This window comes from Lutra lutra, chromosome 12, assembly GCF_902655055.1.
Source record: "Lutra lutra chromosome 12, mLutLut1.2, whole genome shotgun sequence".
NCBI lineage: Eukaryota > Metazoa > Chordata > Mammalia > Carnivora > Mustelidae > Lutra > Lutra lutra.
The window spans coordinates 26602134-26618838 of NC_062289.1; the positions used below are offsets into that span (position 1 = coordinate 26602134).

A 16705-nucleotide genomic window follows, 5' to 3' on the forward strand; every position below is an offset into this window, starting at 1 on the left:
CTTTTTGTTCCACTTCAAAAGAAATTTTAGTATTTTCTCCAAAATGCTTAATAGCCTTATTATTTATTATTTTAAGATAATAATGGAGAAAAGTAAAACAGGATAAACTATTTTAAAATGAAGTTCAGCATTTCTTCCTCTTTAAGACGTAGGTGGTTAAACTGACAAAATGTAGCCCTGTTTAATTTTGTTAGCTTTAACCTGTAAGATAGTACATACTGACACATACTGATCTTGTTTTTGTGTTCTTTGTTGTTTGAGTGTAGAAGGTATTTTATTTTATTCTTAGAATTTCATCGTAACAATCTTGGGGTACTGGCACTAAATGAAGAGTTCTCTGCTTAAGTTCAGATGTGCACTTAGCTTATCGAAGGGGGAGTGTGAGGGTTCAGTGGATGAGCCCTTTCACCCACATTTCTCCCTCTCCCTTTTGGTAATTACAGTACCTCAAATTGCTTCAAACTGCCCAGCCATGAAAATATTAACCATTGATAGTCACTTAAACTTACTTTTCTTCCTTGAAATTATAACTGGTAAAATTATATACATGTAGTTATTTTATATGAAGCTGACTCAGCTGTTCACATGCCTCTTGAATATAAACATTTTGTTCATTAAACGTGTTGGAAATGGCACAGTAGAATCTTCTTTTCAGGGAGTATTTTGCTTCAGGTTTGTGCAGTAGTCTGTGTTTGAATTTAAATTTCGGCCTCAAACACTCACAATTTACTGGTTAGAAATCCATGGAGAAATGTACTTTTTAGGTGGAATTTAAGCCTGTCCTGTCCTGAAACGTGTTACCATATTTTGCCCCATAGAACCTAATGTAAGCCCATATTACCACGTAATCCGAAATATCATGTGTGTTGTGTGTTCTTTAGTCATCTCCTAGATGTACCTATCCACGATGGCCTTTAGTTTTTTTAAAAAAAAGCAAGGAAAGAAAAGTAGGTACTCAACGTCTTTATGTCTTTGAAGCATACTGATTCAGAACTGAGGCATCTTGGAAGTTCTATTTTTGGCTCCTGCCCCGGAAAATATACATACGGGAATGAGCCAGATATGTAAATAATAGCTAAGACAATATGCCTAGAGAGCTTGGTGATGTTACAAGTAGGCTTTAAGGATTCACCTATAAGATTTGGATCAGAACCTGAATCCTACATCCTCAATACCAAGTACTATGTTTTATGATAACGTTATATAATTTTCATATTTATTATTCAGAGTGATTCTTTGGTTATCTTTGGTGGCTAGGAGAAGGGTGGTGAGGTTCCATTTGTAGCTGTGCTTATTTGTTCTAAACTTCCGTAGAAACGCCACCTCCTGGCTATATCAGTGAGGACGGAGAGACAAGCGACCAGCAGTTGAACCAAAGTATGGATACAGGTAAAACTTACGTTTCCAAATTCCTCAGTGATGAGAAACACATTTTTTGCCCTGCTTAAAACCCACGAGAACTATTTGCGACTCTTCAGTGTGGAGAAGTTGAGACATACATCACGGAAAGAACTTTCTGTTTTGACGTAACTGTGCTCGAACTTTCCAAAGGAGGGCCTTGTTGTCAGTGAGAAAGTTAACACATGCTACTCTGCAGAATAATTGGTAATAATTTTCTCTCGTTAGATTAAATGAAAATCCGAGAGCACTCTCGCGGTTTCCTGTTTAAGTCTTCTGTGCTTCTGTTCAAAGTTTTAGTTACCCAATGAATAAATGTCTTTGTGATGAAAAACCAAAATGAGCCCACTAACAGATTTTCTGAGAAATTTGGGGGATGAGGATCCGATTTTCAGTGCTCCTTTAACTAAATCATGAGTTCTGAGTGATAGCAGATTGTTCACACAAAATACCTTGTACCTGACCTAATTCAATTAATTTCTCGTTTTTAGCTATCCACTCCACAGACACAGCGGAGAAAAAGTTTTAGCATGTAATGAGTATTACACATGTCAAAGCTTTAAAACAGTTGCTCCGTGATAAAATGTATAATCCACCAGAACTAATTAGGTTAGCAGTGAAGTAGCCGCGGTGTCGTTGTCATTGTCTGGTTTGCTCTGTTCCACCCTGTCTGTAATCTTAAGGACTGGATACTTGAATGTCACAGCCTGTCGGATTACATTGTCAGCTTTTCTACACGGTTTATACTAAAGCATTCTGTAGTTACGATAATCTAAGTTATTTTTAAATGAATGAACATTGGCGGCAGGGGGTGGACTGGGAACTGGCTTTTGCAATAATTCTGTTGTTTAAATCTTTCTGTTATTAAACTCCCAGATAAAGAAGCTTCTGTTCTAGCTAATCATACGTGTAACTGTTCAGAGTAGTAGATAACCCAGAAATATAGATAATCTAATGATCACTGGAAATAACATGTACCTCTTAATGTAGATGTCTTATTGCAAATGGTATTTGGCTTTCCAAATACACCTACATATATGCCAAAGATCAGTATTCCTGAACCAACCATGTTCCTTTTTGATGGACCACCGCCACTGTGACATGTGAAAGTGAATGCCAAGGAAAAGATGCTCAACATCATTAGCACTCAGGGAAAAAATCAAAACCACAGTGCCCACCTCCCTTGGGGACTGCACACCCACTACAATGTCTGTGATCAGAAAAGGACAGTGGCACGCGTTGGTGAGGATATGGACAAGTTGGAGTCTTCATGTCTTGCCGTCAGGAATGCAGAAACAGTTGAGTTGCTTTGGAAAAGTTGGTTGTTCCTTCAGAAGTTAAACAGAGAGTAACAGCATGACCCAGCAGTTTCACTCCTGGGTTTAGACCCAAGAAAATTGAAAACATGTCCACACAAAACTTGAACACAAGTGTTCACTGAAGTATTATCTATCCTAGTCCAGAATTGAAAGTGACACAATTGTCCATCAGATGATGAATGGACAAATTAAATGAGGTGTTATTCATATGTCAGAATATTACTCAACTGTATGAAAAAGCAATGTACTGATTCATGGTATGATATAGATGAACCTCAGAAGCACTGTATTAGATGAAAGAAGCCGGACGCAGAAGGCCACGAGGCCATTAGTGCTCAGAGCCCAATTTGATCATAGAGCTGATCACTCGGGGAGGAGGAGTCACTCGGAGGTAATCAGTGGGTATGATAAAGAGTCAGATTTGAGAAGAGAGAATAAATGGACTCAACTAAAAATGGATTTGGGGGATTGCTTTGAACCTAACCTCATATTTCTAATTCTGTTACTTTTTCAAAACAATGCATGTAAAATATTTCTTGTAATGATACTGTGCGTATTTGACTCATGAGATGCTAAGAGTTGCTTTGACTACCAGTCTTCTCTCCACTGTCCATTCCTTTCTTGGTGCTACGGCAAGAAAGTTCTAACAGATTTAGGACCCCAATTTAGAACAAAACTGAACTCTCTTTAAACTCTGGTTTTTTAAGAATTGTGGGAATTTTCTAGATACTTCATTGATTTCTAACTGAATTCTGTTATGGTCCAAAATATACTATGCATGATGTCAGTCCTCGGAAATTTACTGAAAGTTATTTTATGCCACAACATGTCTTATTTGTGTTGAGAAGAATTCTGTGTATAATTGAAAAGAATGTTCTGCACTTGCAGAGTTCTCTTCATCATTTAGGGCATGTTTGATGGTGGTGTTTAGATCTTCCTAATCCTCTCATTTTTTTTCTACTTGTCCTCTCAGTAATGGAGAACAGTGTTAGTGTCTCCAGCTCTGATTTTGGTCCTGTCAGTTTTTGCTTCATGGGTTTTGAGTGTCTGTCTTCACTGGCACGCACTTAGAATGATGATGTCCTTCGGATGAACTGACCCTTGTTATAAAGTGTGTCTCCTGTTCATATCACCATAACTTTACTTATTTCAGTGGCTGTGTGGTATAGCTTTTAGCCATTTACTTGCAGTCTGTCTTTATATGTGAAATGTGTTCCTTGTGGACAGCACTGCATGTCTTTGTCCATCTCTTTTAATCGGAATATTTAGTCTAGTTTTATGTAGTGTCTTTGTTGGTATCATTGGGTTTGGGTTACCATTTTACTGTTTTCTTTTCTATTTATCCCATCTGATTTTTGTTCCTCTCTTCTTCGTTTTCCTGAATTCTCTCAGATTAATCACATATATTTCTGTTTGAATCCATTCTGTTTACTCTCTTGACTTTTTAACAGTACCAGTTAGCAGTGCTCTCAGTGAGTGCTATCACGATTACAACGTATATCCCAATTTTATCACCTTCGTAGGTTGTTAATTTGTAGTATTTTACAGGCTCATGTGCCGTGTAAGAATTTTGTAACACTAATTCCATCCGCCTGCCTCTGTGCTGCCCTTGTCATTTGTCTTACGTTACGTGTGTGTATAAACCCCAAAGTACCTCGTTTTTGCTTTAGACTTTGAGGGTTTTGTTTTGTTTTAATTTTAAAGGGTTAAAATTAACTTTTTGTGTTGACCTGCGTATTTACCATTTCTGCTCTTTCTTCCGTTCTTCCAGATATGTGTCCACTTGTTTTGGCACTACTTGTTGAAGAAACGTTTGTTTCTCCATTGATTTACCTTGGCTCCTTTGTGAATATGCGGGTGTAACTTTTGGTCTGCTGTTGAGCCAATTGAAGGAGTTCATTTCAGATGATCTGTTTTTTAGTTTTACAGTTTACATTTGGAAGTCTTTTTGGTAATTCCAGTGCCTGCTTCATACGTAGTCTGCGTCTGTTGACTTTTATCTCTTTAATTAAGGGTTCAGTTTTTCCTACTACTTTGCACGTCTCATGTTTGTTTTTTAATTGCATGCTGGGTATTGTGTCTAAAATAATACTAGAGAGTAATATAGATAATATTCTCCCCTGGAAAGCCTTCCCCTTTTCTCTTTCTGGTTGCTAAGTTGAGAAACTGATCTCTTCCACATGATTAGGAGTTGAGCTGGATGGGTGATGATTTGATGGTTTTTGTTGTTGTTCGTTGTTGTTTTTAAGATTTTATTTATTTATTTGACAGAGATCACAAGCAGGCAGAGAGGTAGGCAAGGGCGCGGGGAGAGCGGGCTCTCTGCTGAGCAGAGAGCCTGATGCAGGGCTGGATCCCAGGCCCTGAGATCATGACATGAGCTGGGGGCAGAGGCTTTAATCCACTGAGCCACCCAGACGCCCCGATTTGATGTTTTAATTAATGTCAGATCACCATAGGCTTGAAGGTAGGGGTAGCCTCCTACCTCAGCAGGTTTTTAGATATGAGTATGACGAGACTGCAGATCTCTCCCTGCTTTCCAGCCTTTCCCAATATTTCCTGTGCTACCCCATACTCAGCTCAAGATGTGTAGGTTAGAATTGGCTGACCAAGAGGAGGACTATGTCCAGGCTTGGGCTTCTCAAATTCCATTTGCCTGCACTTGGCTGTTAAAATGTTAGTTTATTTTTCCTTTGACAAGCCGAGTCCTGTGTGTCTGTGTCCTGACTTGGCAGGCACTGTCAGTGATGAAGATGGTCCCCCCTCTCTGCTTCCATAGAAAGACTTCACTCCCTACCCCAAACCCCACAAACTAGCTCACTTAGACTTAAATAGATCTATAGCTTTTTGGTTACCCTAAAGAATAATAAAATTGTTTTAGTGTTTCCAGTATTTTCTTATGGTTATTTTGGGAGCCAGGGTTTTTCTTAGTCTTCTGCATTCTAATTATAAGGGGAACCCTGTAGAAGTTATTAATAAGAACAAAAGAAAAGCACCTTTATTCTTATACATAGATTTCTTGTTCACTGAAAATTTGAAAATGCATAGCACACAATAAAGAAACATGAGGAAAATGTATATTTTTTGAGCTGGAATTGACATACTACATATAACATGGCTTTCTTTTTTTCATTTTCTTTTTGCTTTGTCTAATATCTCTACCATTCCATGTCAAAGAAAAGAGTATTTTACAGATGAAGTTATGCTGCAACATTTTGAATTCTATACCAAGTCGATGTCATTATAAAAAATTCAAGTTAGATAAAACAAGAAAATATAAGCATTCTGTGTAATTCCCATCCTCTGGCAGTAAATATACTCTTAATTTTTAAAGGTTCAGTGTTTACAAAAACTAAAAATAAAAATACAACACTGCAGTGGACATCATAGGAAAAGAGCTAAAAAGTGACAGAAGTCTGCACCTAGGATGTGAGATTCTGGATGCCCTATTCCTGACTATCGCAGTAGACATCCTCTGGCTGGTTTCTGGATGTAGGGAGAAATGCATTCTTTTGAGATGCATTGCTTGGTGATTAGGTAGGGCAAAGGTTGGTGGAGTACCCCAGCATGATTCCCAGTTTTCTGAAGGGTCTGTGAAAGTGATTGGTCTGTACTCAGTAAATTAGATTTTTAAAATCTTGCTTTTTAAGCCTTTTTGGTCTAAAAATGAAATAGTGGATAATTTCAGTTTTTCAGGATTTTCTCTGTGATACGAAAACAAAGGAATGAATTTAAGACCTGTAAGTCCTTTTGAAAGAATTACTCTTTTTATTGTTGCACTTGTGTGCTATTAATTTATGGTTGGGTAATTTACTCAAACTTATTAATACATTTTTAGCCATTAATTTTACTCAAGAAATTCAAATTAATTTTACTATTCTTCAAAAAAATATTAAATACTAAACATGTAATTCATCTCAAACTAAAATGAATTCCATTTGGAGCAAACACTTAAAAGTAAAAAATGAAACTATAATTTTCAGTACATGACAATGAGGAATTCTTAAAATAATCTTAAGTGAGAAATATGTAAAGTGTAAAACCATCAGAGAAAATATTGGCAAATTTGAATACATAAAATGTTAACTACCACACACCTATTAGAATGGCGAGAATCCAAACACTGGCAATGCCCAAATGTTTGTGAGGAAGTGGAGCAACAGGACCTCACATTCCTTGCTGGTGGGGATGCAGAATGGTACAGCTCCTCTGGAAGACTCACTGGCAGCTTCTTACAAAACTAAACATACTCTTACCGTATGAGCCAGCAATCTTGCCCCATAGTGTTTCCCCAAAAGAGCTGAAAATGTATGGACACACAGAATCGTGCATATGGACATGTACAGCAGCTTTATTCATAATTGGCAAAACTTGGAAGCACTCAGTAGGCGAGTAGATAAGTAAACAGTGGTACTTACAGAGAATGGAATATTATTCAGCACTGAAAAGGAATGAGCTACCAAGTCATGAAGAGACATGGAGGAAACTTAAATGCATATTGCAAGTGAAAGAAGCCAGTTTCTAAAGGCTGCATACTTTATGATTCCAACTATATGACGTGCTGGAAAAGGGGAAACTCTAGACACGGTAAAAAGATCTGTGCTATCCAGGGGTCAGAGAGGAGGAAGAGATGGATAGAGAGAGCACAGGGGATTTTTAGGGTAGTGAAACTATTTTGTAAGATACTACATGGTGAATATATATTATTGTGTGTTTGTCAAAGCCCATAGAATGTACAATACCAAGAATGAGCCGTCACGTTAACTATGGGCTTAGGGTGATAATGACGTGTCAGTGTGAGTTCCTTGACAGCAACAAATGAACCCTTGCAGTGCTAGCTACTCATTGCAAGGGAGATTGTACATGTATGTGTACGTGGCTGTCTGGGAGCTCTTGGTACTTTTTGCTCATTTTGCTGTGAACCTAAAAACTGCTCTAAAAAGTAATGTCTGATTTAAAAAATTAATGTCACCTTGAAAGCTGTATCAAAAGAAACAAAAAACTTGGGGAAATGTTTGCAAATGAATGACCAGTCTAATAGATTCCAAAATTGAAGACCACTTATAGGTTAAGAAGTAAAAGAAAATAAGTCAAAGAAAAATGGACAAAAAGTATATGAATGTACTATTTACAACAACAACAAAAAATTTAAAAAATGTAATCTCTTTCACCCTGTCAGTCAAATAGGCAAATATCAAAAGGTAGTGACACAGGGTGAAGAAACTCTAGCTCATAAATTGTGGGTTGGGACTAAGCATTTTGGGGAGGTACTTTGGCACTTAGAAAAACTTAATACACATATCTTTTGATCTAAAGTTTCCTTGTTGAAAAACTTATCCTAGAACTCTCTGCAAACTTGTATACAAATATATACAAGGGTTCTTCTGAATGTTTTAGCCACCAGGACTACTAGTAACCACTGCCCAATATACTTCTTATAACTGGAAGTTGCAGACTTTAGTAGCAGCATGAATATATGAGTAACTAATAGGTTAATTTATCAATTAATTTGCCTCTTTACAAAATTTCTAATAGATTGTTCAACTTCTTAAAACTTTATGTATGATTATAATGAACCATTCTTCTAAATCTGTAATTCTAACTGGTCACTTTGATAAGTGATAAGCATTTAGTAGAGGAATCAATACTTGGGCAGTTTCCTCCATTTCTCGTGGTAGCTTTGTTTATTTTATATCTGCTTCAGGAAATGGTGAGTTTTAGTTCATTGTTCTAAATATATTTTGACCTTTCTTAGTAGGACCCGTTGGGATTGCCAACAGATTTTTCAAACTGAGGAACAAAAAAAGAGCTTAATTTTCTTATGGATGTTTGTTCTAATTATCACCTGTTCTCTAGTTTTGATTCATCTGTTTATCTGGGGGTGTCACCAGCTGTTTTATGTTGTGGTTGTCACAGTGGGGGGCTCAGGGGTCCAACCTGTCTTAGCCTACAGCTTGCTATGATATTTGAGGTGTGGAAGCTGTAGGTCATGCTTTTTTATATAACTTTCTGAAAAATGTATAGGAAAAAAGATTAGAAAACAAAATGTATTCTGTAATTACATTAATTAACAACATTCACAACATATGTGTCTTAAAATTTAATTACATGGAATTGGCTGAAGTAGTCTCTAAATAATTGCATTTTTTTCTGTCTGCGTTTGTGGTGCTTCTTATTTTATGTATTTCTGCCCCCTCCCCTTATTTTCTTGATTAGGTTTAACCTGTTTACCTAAAACTGGAAGAAATGGATAATTTTCTAAGAATATAATTTACTAAAACTGACTACAGAAAATAGAGCTATCTTAACAATGAACTTTCATAGAAGAAATAGAGAAATGTCCTAGGGTAAACCCTAGGAAATTATTAACTGCAAACAATTTTGCACAGGAATTCCACCAAACTATTAAAAAATGCTTTATTACAGTGCCATTTAAGCTATCATAGAACATAAAAAAGACATAAAGCTTCTAGATTGTCTTCCTCAGGCAATGTAACATTGCACTTAGAGGGTGAATCTGTAGACCAGTATTGTTTGAGATCCTTTTTTTTTTTTTAGGATTTTGTTTATTTATTTGAGAGAGCGTGAGCAGGGAGAGGGGCAGAGGGAGAAGCAGACTCTCTCCTGAGCAGGGAATCCAATCCAGGTCTCGTTCCCAAGTCCCTGAGATCATCCCCTCAGCCAAAAGCAGATGCTTAACCCACTGAGCCACCCAGGTACCCCTGGGTGAGATTATTGATGCAAAAATGCTAAATAAGAAATTTTATCTCTCATCTCCAAATCCGTGTCCTACTTAATGGTGAGATACTATAAGTATTTCCTTAAAGTTAAGAGTAAATCAAGAATATCTAGCTGTCATGACTGTTTTGATAAAACACAGGAAAGGTTTTTTTAACTTTGTTTAATCAAAATTATGAAGAGTCATAAGACAGATGACCAAATATTTACAACCCATAACATAAAAGGACTAATATCCCAGTACATAAATAACCTATTAGAAATCAGTGAAAGGCGTGATCCCCATCATTATAGAAATGTGAGCACAAGAAGAAACTGTTCACACAAAGGCAGTACAGTACAAAGAAGTATAAAACTGCTTGCTCCATGTCATTTATAAGCGAAATACAGATCAAAGCTATACTTGTGAAATCATGTTTTCGGTGATCAATGCTAACACATGAGCTAACACCATTCATCCTTATAACACCACTTGCTACTGGGACTGTAAACTGGTACAACCCCTATAGACGACAGTTTGGGCGAAATCTACCAAAATCATGCTTGTATAGCTCTTGGACCTGGCGGTTTCTCTGAGAGAACGATATGATTGAAAGTATGCAAAATGTGCAAGATTACTCATTGCAGTCTTGGTTCATAAAGCAGAAGATTGCAAATAGTCTGAGTATCTACCAATATAGGATCATTATATAGCATAATATAAGCTTATGTGGCTAGTAGAGAGAGGGAGAGAGTAATAAGGACACATCAGCATTCCTCAGTCGTAAGTAGTATAAAAGCAAAGTTCAGAACTGTTACCATTTGTATATAAAAAGCAAGGTGGGGAGTACAGAACAATATATTTGCTTGTGAGGTTCACAGAGTATTTCTGGAAGAGTACACCAAGAACTGGCAACATGGGTGCCTTTGGGAAGGAGAACTGGGTGGCTAGAAGCCAGGGCTGTTTATATTCTTTTGTACCTTTTATATACTGAAGCCTTCAAAATTAAATTCCCATATAGCACTTGTGTATTTTGAATTCTTAGGGGGGTAAACTTATCTGTATTATCTATGATCATTAATTACAACCAGATGCATCCTAATTTTATTTATTTATTTATTTATTTATTATTTGGTCAAAAATTCTAGAAATACTTGCATATCTATTATAAGATTGAATCCTTTTGTTTCAGGATCTCCAGCAGAACTATCTCCTACTACTCTTTCCCCCGTTAATCATAGTTTGGGTAAGTTGCAGACACTATCCCCCTGCCCCCAACACTGTTTTACACTATGTCAGTAAATTGTATGTCTTCTCTGATAATTATTTTTCATGTATTTGAGAAATGGATCCCAACGAATAATGAAATGATTATTTCAATTCATGCTTTTTAAAAATGATAATTTGCCTTAATACGACTAAAACTTTTCTACTGGCACATATGAGCATAAAAACCTAATAAGTCTGTTGATGGAAATTATATTCTTTATGGAAAGTTTAATGACCTATTATGGCTAGATTTAAATGGGTATGTTTATTTTCAGATATATTTTGTGATAGCAGTTATTAATATGAGGTGCATATCCATATATATGTATGTATGTATGTATACGCATGAACCTATGTCTACGGGGTACGGAGGGTGTGTGTGCATGCGTTGTATAGTTAAATCTTGGCCTTCAGTTTACCTCGGTATTTCACAATGTCTCTTCAGTTTCTACACATTAGGAATTCAGTCTACAAAATTTTTCTTTTTTTTTTTTATGATATTCCTTGTGTCTTCTTTTAAAGATTTTATTTATTTGAGAGAGAGCGCATACACAAGCACCGGGAGGGGCAGAGGGAGTAGCAGACTTCCCTCTGAGAAGGCAGATACTTAACCGACTGAGCCACCCAGGCGCCCCTCCTTATGTCTTTTAATTAAAATTATAGAAGTTAAATCCATGGGTTCCTAGTTTTCCCATAAAATATGTAAATTCTTTTGAGTCCATATTCTGTTTTTACTTGCATGCTTTTTGTGTTTTATTACTTTCTGTTTCTTGTGTATGCGTGGGTTTTCTCTTTTTGTAACTAGGGTAACTCGTGGAGGATCTCCTGTTAAAATAGACAATGTCAGAAATATGTCGTATTTTGTATCCTGTTATTATGATAGATTTTTTTCTTCTTGTGGCTTTTGACTCCATCCTTGCTCCAGCTTTATTCCACTTTATCCTACCCCAAAATTAGTTTTATTATACAAGTTGATTTACTTTGCCTGCGATGATTTTATATTCAAACATGAACTTGAATAAAACTACCGGCAGAACATGACCCACCATAAAGTCTGAGAAAGATGTTTGAAGATTAGATGGCTTCAGGAGATGGGGGAAATTTGAGACACTGAAAATCTGGTATGATCTAATGGAAACTGGAATTTGTGTTGTAGATGTTAAGTCAGCTTCCTGAGCGGTAGCCAGTGGAAGCCGGCCTAGGGCATGTGCAGATAGCTGCTGATACTCGATCTCTTCTTGGCTTGAACTGTTCACACAACATTTCTTGCTTTTATGGGTTTGGTTTTTTTCCCCAGATTTGCAGCCAGTTACTTACTCAGAACCTGCATTTTGGTGTTCAATAGCCTATTATGAATTAAACCAGAGGGTTGGTGAGACCTTCCACGCATCACAGCCCTCACTCACTGTCGACGGTTTCACAGATCCATCCAATTCAGAGAGGTTCTGCCTAGGGTTGCTCTCCAACGTCAACCGAAACGCGACTGTAGAAATGACAAGAAGACATATAGGTACGTGTTTTTCCCTTGTGTGAGGATCCGCCACCATGTACTCACAGTGGGGCCGCCGCGTGGCTTATTGTGTCCGGAGCTCGTGTGCAGCCGCTTGGCTTGTCTGGCCGTGTCCGACCCGCATGCCCTTGACTTCGGCTTCTCCTCTGTTGGGCACCCTTGATACTGGGCAGTCCATCAGTAAATAGGCATTAAAATTACGTTGCAGAGTCTCTGCTAGTCCTAAGATTGTCACGTTCAGATTTCAGAATTTTAATTTTAACAAATCATGACTTTTTTCAGTTTGTTGATGTCTCCGAGGATTCCCCCTTTCAGGGGTTCATATATTAAGTAATGAAATCTGCTCACCCTTAACCTGAAGGAAGAGATTTTCAACAAAAACTGTTCTTTAATACCTAGTTCAAAATATAATTCAGAGGATCTCAAAATGTAGTAGTCCCGATATCCTTTTAGCATGTTTATGAGGTCAAAACTCTTTTCATAATGGTACTAAGATCCTGTTTTCCTTTTTTACTCTCGTTCACTCGTGAATGTACAGTGAAATATTCCAGAAACTACAAGGCATATGATTTTGCAGGCGACTACATGTAGGATCTGACGAGAATCCAACTTTCTTCCGTGAAGCCAGTCAGTAGAGGGAGTTACAAAAACGTGAAGCATTGCTATTCTCACTAATTTTGGGGGGGTGGGGAAATTGTTATTTTTCATAACGATGTTATTTATGTGAATACGTAATGGCTTTATTATTTAGATTTCTAAATGAACTAGTACACTTTTTTGAATCTCCGTTTTAATATCGAACGTCGTAAGTTTCCATAGGTGGCAGTCCACATTAATAGTGACTCTTTGGGGTGTCCAGTATTTTTTTGGCAGTGAGGTAAGGAAAAAAAAAAGGTGGAGTGCCACGAATATAACTGAACATAGTTCTCATTACCTTAAAGGAACTTCTTTTAACAATGGTTTGCTTCTGTTTCTGATGAATTAACCATCACTTCTTGTGAGAAATGCTGGTCACTGAACAGGCGTGATTCTGCACTGTGCTGTGACTTGGCTCTGTGTGGAATTTCTGAGGTCTTGCTTGGTGTGTAAATTTTGTATAATTGTAGATGTCTTGGGGATAACGAGGGCTTCCAAATACCCGGCCCTTAACTAAAGCAGTTCTGTTTCTGCCTGTGTTTTAATTAGGGTTCTGCATACAGATAACAGAAGGTTTTCTCTACTATACATACTTCTCTCCACAGTCTTAGATTGCTCTAATTCTTGGATTGTCTTTTTACTTTGGATTTCTAACTTATCGGGTGGTTTTGATCAGAGACTGTAGCCTGGGAAATCTCTCCTTTTGGGATTTAATCTTTTCCTGATGGTCAGGTACACGTTTGGTGGTTTTACCACATTCTCTGGTTGTGAAAGCAGGGTGTCTTAAAGCTGGCCTGTAGGTGGTTTTGTTAGTTTTCTTGTGTCACGGAACACGTTACCACACACCTAACCAGCCTGAAACTACACACATTTGTGAGGTCACAGTTGCTGCAGGTCAGGAGTCCAGGCAAGGGTTAGGAGTATCCACCGAGTCTCAGAATGGGAGACTGTGGTGTTGACTGGGCCGTGTTCTCGTCTGGAGCTTGAGGTCCCTTTCTGAGCTCACATGATTGTTGCAGAGTCCACATTCCTGAAGTTGTATCCGCGAGGTCCTCTTTTCCTACAGATGGTCACCTCGGAGCTGCTTTCAGCAGCTAGAGGCCACCAGCATTCCTTCCCCGTGGACCCTCTGTCTTCACAATGAGGCACAGAGAATCTCTGCTATTGAACCCTCTCTCACATTTTGAACCCACTATCACCAGGGACAGCCCAGTCCTTTCTAAGGGATATCACCTGATTAAGTCAGGCCCACCAAAAGAGAATCTCCTTTCCTTGAGGTCAGCTGATTGGAGATCTTAATTACATTTGAAAAACTCCTTAACAGCAGCACCTGGATTCATGCCTGACTGAATAATAGAGATACATACACACCAGGGGTGAGAACCTTCGGTACTGTCTGGATTGCTGCCTTTCACAGTTGGCTTGTTAAAATCTCCCAGCATATTTTTTCCTTCCCTAATTCTGCTTATCTGTCTAGGGATTTGGTTGTTAGCTTCATATGTAATTTTAAAAAGGGCAAATGACTCTAATGTCTTGATTTTTTTTTTCTTTTTTCTTAACTTTAGTGTGGTTGTTAAGGAAAGACTATTTATTATAGTGAAGGCTTATTTTTTTTTTTTTAAAGATTTTATTTATTTATTTGACACAGAGAGAGATCAGAAGCAGGCAGAGAGGCAGGCAGAGAGAGGAGGAAGCAGGCTTCCTGCTGAGCAGAGAGCCCGATGCGGGGCTCGATCCCAGGACCCTGAGATCATGACCTGAGCCGAAGGCAGCGGCTTAACCCACTGAGCCACCCAGGCGCCCCTAGTGAAGGCTTATTTATCCAAAGCGTTAGTTCCTTTAAACTTACCTCAATTTCTTTTACTTTAGTATATGTGCTGCCGAAGCAAGCACTCTTTTACTTATTTTAAAATAATATGTAATTTGTATGAAATTCTTTATTATACTAGCCATGTACTTTTCTACATTGCCTCAATACTTTTGATAAGCATTGTCTTATTTTTTGAAGTCAGTAAGATAATGTTAAAAAAAATACTTGGAAAAATACAGAGTGGTATGTTTCAAAGTTAGGCTTCAGAAAAGCATCGCTGTGGAAGGGGTTATCAAAATAGCTTCCATCATTTTAATACTCGTCCAAGAAGAGACTCCTCCAAAGTTATGCTGAAAACAGGAAATGTTATAAAACTAATCCCATATGTATTTTGTTTTAGGAAGAGGAGTGCGCTTATATTACATCGGTGGAGAGGTTTTTGCCGAGTGCCTAAGCGATAGTGCAATCTTTGTGCAGAGCCCCAACTGTAATCAGAGATACGGCTGGCACCCTGCAACCGTGTGTAAGATCCCACCAGGTATGGCTGCACCAGTGTCAGTCAGCTTGTCCCATCGACTTGCTGAGCTGCCACAGTTACTGTTAATTTTAGGACTCGGGGAAGAATTTGCATGCTCGTTTTTTAAGATCTGTAGCCCTTTTGAAATTATTGTCTTACAATGATACTCGTTTTACATGGTTTTTACTTTTTTCAATCATAGGCTGTAATCTGAAGATCTTCAACAACCAGGAATTTGCTGCTCTTCTGGCTCAGTCCGTTAATCAGGGTTTTGAAGCCGTGTATCAGCTAACTAGAATGTGCACCATAAGAATGAGTTTTGTGAAAGGGTGGGGAGCGGAATACCGGTATGAAATACATATTCAGCTCTTAAATTTCCACAATGTAATTCTTCTTTCTTCCGTTCTTTGCATCTCCTAGAGTTCCCATGTATCGATTTTCCTTAAGGTTATGCAGTCAGCAGAGCACATGCCAAGTAACAAAAGGGCTTTGGAGGTCTGGGCCTTCACAAGTTCTCCAAATGCCTGTGCTGGCATTAACGGAAGACAGATTGAAAACCTGGTTGGATGCTGGCAGAAGTGTGATGCAGGGTGGCAGATGCCATTAAAGGAGTGTATTTGAAGGCGTCTGTCTATTCACGCAAGGAGAAACATTTTCACTGGGGCTCTGGGAAGGCTTCTGGTAGAGGGGTCACCCGCTTTAGGTTCTGAAAGAGGCATGACATTTGAGGTAGGCAGGAGAGGTTGGGAAACTACTGTCTTGACCCTAGCATGCAGTTCGGTTTGACTGGAGTACAGAAGGTCAAGAGGAGTATGGCTGGACGGCTGAGTTGAGACCAGCTGAATGTAAGATTAAGAGGTAGCTAGAAGGGCGTACTTGTTCCGTGTCAGGCCGGCCCTGGGCGGTGTTTTCCGTGTGGTATGTTAAATGGTTCAGACTAATACTTATTTGGAAGTAGGCTTAGAAAAGATTTGATAATTTGCCCAAGGACACTTTGTGAGTGGTAGAGTTGGGACTTGAAGAAAGCTCTCCTTGACTCTTAACACCCTCTCCAAGGATAGTAGTAACAATTACATAATTGAGTTATACAGAAGCTAATGTCATCAGGGGATAAGATAGACTAGGTTCTTGCCAAACTAAACAATGCATGGGATTCCACATCAGAAAGGGAAGACTTCCTTAGCATCTTTAAGGTTAGAACTGTAAGTAAAATACTTAGTCCTTCTCTGGTTCATACTGCTACTCTCTGAGTGCCTGCCTCTGAAGATACTAATACAGCATAGCTGTAGTATTTCTCTTTCTCTGGCAGTTTGGGCCCTTTGAAATAAATTTCATCTCATTTGGACTTGATTCTCTATCTTCAACAAATTTTGGGAGTTGTATGCCTCTTGAGACGGTGAAACTTGAGGTCTTCTGGTTGAGTACTTCTATAAAAATATATATTGTTTTACATATTTATATCCTAGAATGAAGACTTGTCATTATTTTGTCCCAGTTATATTAGTAGAATAATTCATTTAATCATTTC

The 16705-nt window shown here is 38.2% G+C and overlaps 1 protein-coding gene across 6 annotated transcripts in view; it reads left to right on the forward strand.

The window, feature by feature from the left end:
- SMAD2 (SMAD family member 2) overlaps positions 1-16705 on the forward strand; it is an 82699-nt gene that overhangs the window by 57703 nt on the left and 8291 nt on the right. For 4 of the 6 annotated variants that reach the window (XM_047696459.1, XM_047696463.1, XM_047696458.1 and 1 more), the window contains 5 exons: positions 1315-1389; positions 10628-10681; positions 12002-12214; positions 15061-15198; positions 15380-15524. In XM_047696459.1, coding sequence (XP_047552415.1) covers positions 1315-1389; positions 10628-10681; positions 12002-12214; positions 15061-15198; positions 15380-15524 — 625 coding nt within the window. The remainder of the gene's footprint in view (positions 1-1314; positions 1390-10627; positions 10682-12001; positions 12215-15060; positions 15199-15379; positions 15525-16705) is intronic. The other 2 variants (XM_047696460.1, XM_047696462.1) reach the window with 2 other exon arrangements.